Source organism: Montipora capricornis, chromosome 9 (genome assembly GCF_036669925.1).
Source record: "Montipora capricornis isolate CH-2021 chromosome 9, ASM3666992v2, whole genome shotgun sequence".
Lineage (NCBI taxonomy): Eukaryota > Metazoa > Cnidaria > Anthozoa > Scleractinia > Acroporidae > Montipora > Montipora capricornis.
In genome coordinates, this window is record NC_090891.1 from 36,418,171 (window position 1) to 36,423,310 (window position 5,140).

Here is a 5,140-nt window from a genome sequence, read left to right on the forward strand (position 1 = left end):
TTGGTCATTTGGGCCTGGAAATCGTTTTAAAAGGAACTCTGAAAATTTCAAAGCCTTTTTGCAGTTGCTCATCTTATTAATTTAGCAGTACATGACGAAATTTTCTACACGGTTCCATGAGCATTATTTTCATTTCAAAGAAAGACCTCTCACCCCTTTGTGGGTTGTCCGTTCGAGTTTTGCAGGAGCGAAAAGAATTACCGGGGCTTATTTCTTCAAGCTATCCCAGTTAACAAAAACTCAGTGAACTATGCGGTTTTTGGAAGAAATAAGCACAACTTCGGAGAAGAGAGGCGAGTGTTGAAAGGCCACTCGGTTATCATCACGCGATATAGATTTGATCTCTTTGTTATCTTCGATTGTTTTCAAGCCAGTTTTGAGAAGCGAAATTATCCATGCTTACTTGCAAAAACGATTTATCTTATTTTGCTATTGAAAGATCTGATGGCCAGATATCATGCAAAACAGAAACGATAAAACTTGATGTTTACCACTTCGCACTTGCGGGGAAATCGACCACCCACGCTCTTGCTTATTTTCTTCATGCCCTCCTTCAGTCTCTTGACCATGGCGATGTGTTCGCTCGTGCATTCTTTGCTGATTTCACAGCAAAGGTTTCGACTTGGTGGACCACAGCGTACTAGTTCAAGAGTTGCAGCTTCTAGGCGTACACGAAGCTACCATTCGCTGGATCAGCTCCTTTTTATCAGGTCGTGTGCAGCGAGTTCGTTTGGATGGAATTCACTCTCATACAATCTCACCCCGTGGAGGGATCCCACAGGGAACGAGATTGGCGCCATTACTGTTTGCGATCCTAGTAAACAATTTGTGTAGAAAATGGCGTAATAGGCTAAAATATGTTGACATATCTCAGTTGTCGAAATAATCTCCAGGCTTACACCATGCTATTTGCCATTCCTTGCTGCAGATATCAATAGTTTCGCTTCAGAACGTAACATGATGCGTAATGAAAAGAAATGTAAAGAAATGGTTATTAACTTTCTGAAATACCAGCCAACTGTTGTAAGTCCTATGCAGTCTATTCTCCACTTCGCAACTGCTCCGGTTATCAATTTATATTTATGATACTTCGCTAACATCGTAAAACGCAATAGTGGGAATATCCGGTGAGAGTAAAGATGGCGCAAAGTTATGTTTTTAAGAGACGCTTTCGTCTTCATTGTCTTGGAGGGTCTGATTGATTCACCAGTGGTCAATCAGAGCATAAGTTTACTTCAAAATACTCTCTTTAATATTGTCTGTAGAGACTGAAAGTTGCATAATTGGATAAAGGATTTCTTTTATACTGAGGACACACGGAGTCAGAATTGAAACTGATGAAAGGCTAGATGGTCGCTAGATTTTTGTATCAGCGTCCATGGTTATTAAAAGTTGGTATCACTCAAGGAATTTTCACTTTTTAATGTCTACTATCTGAGTTTTGTACATTTTATAACTGCATACGCGATTTTGCCACTTATGTCAAGGTTTGCACGCAGCTGCAAAAATTACAATTTTTCGCAAAAATCGTAAAAGCTGAAAAAACGACGAGTCCTCAACTAGGACTCGCGACTTGTACGATTTTTGCAAAAATTGTGAATTTGGCGAAAAAGGGAAACAGATAAATTTCGGGAAAACATTGAAGGACTTACATGAACGAAGAAAGGACAAATCCAGCTCAGTTTTGTGTTTCTTGATAGAGAGTTTTTCTAGTTGGCGAAGGTCTTGTAATCTTAAAGTCCCTTTTGTCGGCCATTATTCCAAAATAGCGAAACTTAAACTCCGACAACTTACTAAGCAATTTTGCAAATCTGACCAAACTATCAAATTAGTTTTCACTTCATCCAAAATTAAAAACATGTTTAGTGTTGAAGATCGTACTCCTGTTGCTCTAAAATCCATGGTAGTTTACCAATTTTCTTGTGCGCGGGTTGTAATTCTAGTTGGCGAAGGTCTTGTAAGGCCTTTTTTTGACACACTTGTTGACAACTCTTCGCGTGATTGTGTTTTTTTTCAGTTTTTCATAAAAAACTTACACTGGTCTCTTAACTAATTTCTTTAGTTTTACTCCATCATGCTATAAAATTGGCCTTATCCGAACTCTTATCGACCGAATCTATAAAATCAACAACACCTCCTCCGGCCTTCAAAACGCGGATCTTAAAAAACGTTCTGACACCTTGAAACGTAATTCATTTCCCTCGCACATTATTGACAGAACTTTCAAGCGGTATCTTGACGGGTCTTTTTCTCAAAAAAGCCGAAACACTAATGATGACAATAATACACGTTATTTTAAACTCCCTTTTGTCGGCCATTATTCCAAAATAGCGAAACTTAAACTCCGACAACTTACTATTAAAGCGCTTTTGCAAATCTGACCTAACTATCAAATTAGTTTTCACTTCATTCAAAATTAAAAACATGTTTAGTGTTAAAGATCGTACTCCTGTTGCTCTAAAATCCATGGTAGTTTACCAATTTTGTTGTGCGGGTTGTAATTCCCGTTATATTGGCGAAACTAGTCGTCACTTTTCTACCAGGATAAAGGAACACACGGAAAGCGATAAAATCTCGCATATTTTTAAGCATTTCAACACATCTCCTTTATGTAAGAACAAATACTCCCCTTCGTGCTTTAGTATTCTGGATTCTGCCGGCAACTCAATTGATTTAAAACTCAAAGAAGCTTTTTATATAGATAAGATCAAACCGGAACTTAATTAACAAACAATTGCAGCATTACAACACTTTTCTCACGTTTTAGTTTACACGTTGATGCTTGGTGTCACGCTGTAAATAGTACCCGCTTTTGTATTATGTCATGTCATGTTGTAATAATTTTTTCATCTACCCGTAGACTTCATAACTGTTCACACTTAGGAACTCATTAAACTGATGATGGCATAAGCATGCCGAAACATGTCTTTTAAAAAAGTTGTCTGTCTCCTACAGTATTTATCATACTTGCTACTATTGCGACCTTCTGGAAAAATCATAAAATTGTAATATTTCTTTTGGTGTTCGCTAATGTTCCCCAGATGCAAATTCAAAAGAAAGGTATTGACATTTAGTATCAGATCACTGAGAAGTGGGAAGCAATTGCAATTCAACCATTTTTAGTCGTAATGTTTCATTGCTTTGTTCCAGGTAGAAAGCATTTTCAGTTTTGAATAAGAAATATCTCTATCGCTGCAATTAACATGGTCGACGGAAGTAATTTTAGCAACCAGACGACTGAATGCGTCCCAACGAAGGCTGAAAGGAACATTAAACTTACCGCCTACGTTTTGGTGCTGCTCATTGCGCTGACAGGGAATATTCTTGTTCTTTATGTGATCAGCCAGACAAAACATGTGCAACGCAACGTCAATTTTCTCATAGTCAACATGGTTGTATCCGACTTGGTCATTCCCGTCTTTGTTTTGCCAAGACACATTGCTGAGATACTATTAGACGCCGAAACGCAGTGGATACTAACAGGATTGGCAGGGAAGATATCCTGCAAAGTGTTTACACTGCTACAGGACGCATCTATGGCTGTTTCTGTTCAGACTGTGGTTCTAATCGGATGTGAAAGACTCGTAGCTGTGGTCTTTCCCCTGCGTGTCAAGATGATAACGGCTCGTCTGCGAATGAGTCTAATAGCGTCGACGTGGATTATTAGCGCTGCAGTGTTCGCCCCTTACCTCTACGTCTTTAAACTGACGAGCTCAAGCGAAGGAGTGTATTGCATTCAGTCATGGGCACCAGCATTTGAAGAACCAAAGACGAGCAAAATTTATACCACTTTTCTCTGCGTCTTTCTCATGATAATCCCGTTTTCTTTGTTGTCGGTTATTTATGCTGTCATAGTTTGGACGCTCGTGAGACAAAAGCAATTTTTGAAACACGTAACACAAGGGGCGGTATATCGCGACAAATTGAACAGAAACGTTTTAAGAATGGCTCTCACCGTTATGGCGATGTTTGTAATCTGCTGGGCGCCATCAAACATTTTTATTTTTATTGTAATATTTGTATGGAATTATGACATTCCGGTCTGCGAACAAAATTTAGAGAGGTTTCGATTTGCAGCGTATTTTCTTTCTTATGCAAATAGCGCAGTGAATCCCTGCATTTACTTTGCATTTGTGGAACATTATCGTCGTTGTATCGGGACCGCTGTAAGAAACTTACTCTTGCGCATGAGTATTCAGAGTGCCGGAAAGAGGTTTACCTTTCGTCGAGAGACATGATTTGAGCTAACTTCACTTTCTGGTGACAAACAGTACAATTCAGAATCCAATTGCAACGTGGCTGAGATCCAGCTAGTTTCATCACAAATATTGGCAAACTGAAGTTACGGTTTATTGACCGCTTTCGCAGTCAATGGCTAATTAAATTGGGGATAAGTCTAACATATATTTAAAAGGCGAGGGAATTAAGGCTTGTACTTCAAGAACATAATGTTATAGTGAATAGCGTAGTGTGTGGCTAGGAATAATCTGAAAGGCGGTGGTGTCATCGACGTACTTAATTATCCGGATGGACCAGTTAGCTTAATGCTAATCGGTCAACAAGAGGTGCAAATAGGATAAGGGCCAATTCAGTATCTTTAGTATCTGGAAAATACCACTACGCGGGAACATTGGAGAAGATAATGTACTCCCTACTTTATTGATGCACTGGAGAAGGAAGGAACAGATCCGTACACATTTAGAATTCTTAGCCCATGTGCCAATGAATTGTTAGTTACCAGATCTTAAATCCTCTGTTGAAATCACCAAAAAGGTTCTCACTTAATTTCAAACCTTTAGTACTTGTTGTAACATGTACACAATCTTGAGCTGATACATCACCTGTAATATCAACAGCCCATCCTGTTGCTTGCTTTGAGCAGTGAATCCCACGTGAACGCTTACCTGGCGTCTTGTTACATTATTCCTTCCAAATTAAAAAAAACGCACAGGATTAAGACCGGATGACTTCTTAGCCAAGATGAAGTCGAAGGGCGTCAAAAGAAACTCCCTGGGGACTTGATCAGGGTACACGGTTGTGTGCTCTTAGCTATATTTTAAAGCCATCAAAATTAAAACAGTAGTAAAACCGTTTTCCGAACGTGACTTCCACGCAATGTTCGGAACTTTAAACAGTCATG

General features: G+C 39.1%; 1 protein-coding gene across 1 annotated transcript; it reads left to right on the top strand.

Annotated features, from left to right (window-relative positions):
- The first annotated feature begins 3,203 nt into the window (after positions 1-3,203).
- On the top strand, positions 3,204-4,937 carry LOC138017551 (pyroglutamylated RF-amide peptide receptor-like). Its single transcript, XM_068864606.1, has one exon. It carries the CDS (start codon positions 3,204-3,206, stop codon positions 4,236-4,238), a length of 1,035 nt encoding a protein of 344 aa, XP_068720707.1. The 3' UTR covers positions 4,239-4,937.
- Positions 4,938-5,140: the final 203 nt, after the last annotated feature.

Coding starts and splice junctions, on each gene's coding strand:
- LOC138017551 (XM_068864606.1), top strand. CDS start 3,204: ATGGTCGACGGAAGTAATTTTAGCAACCAGACGACTGAATGCGTCCCA.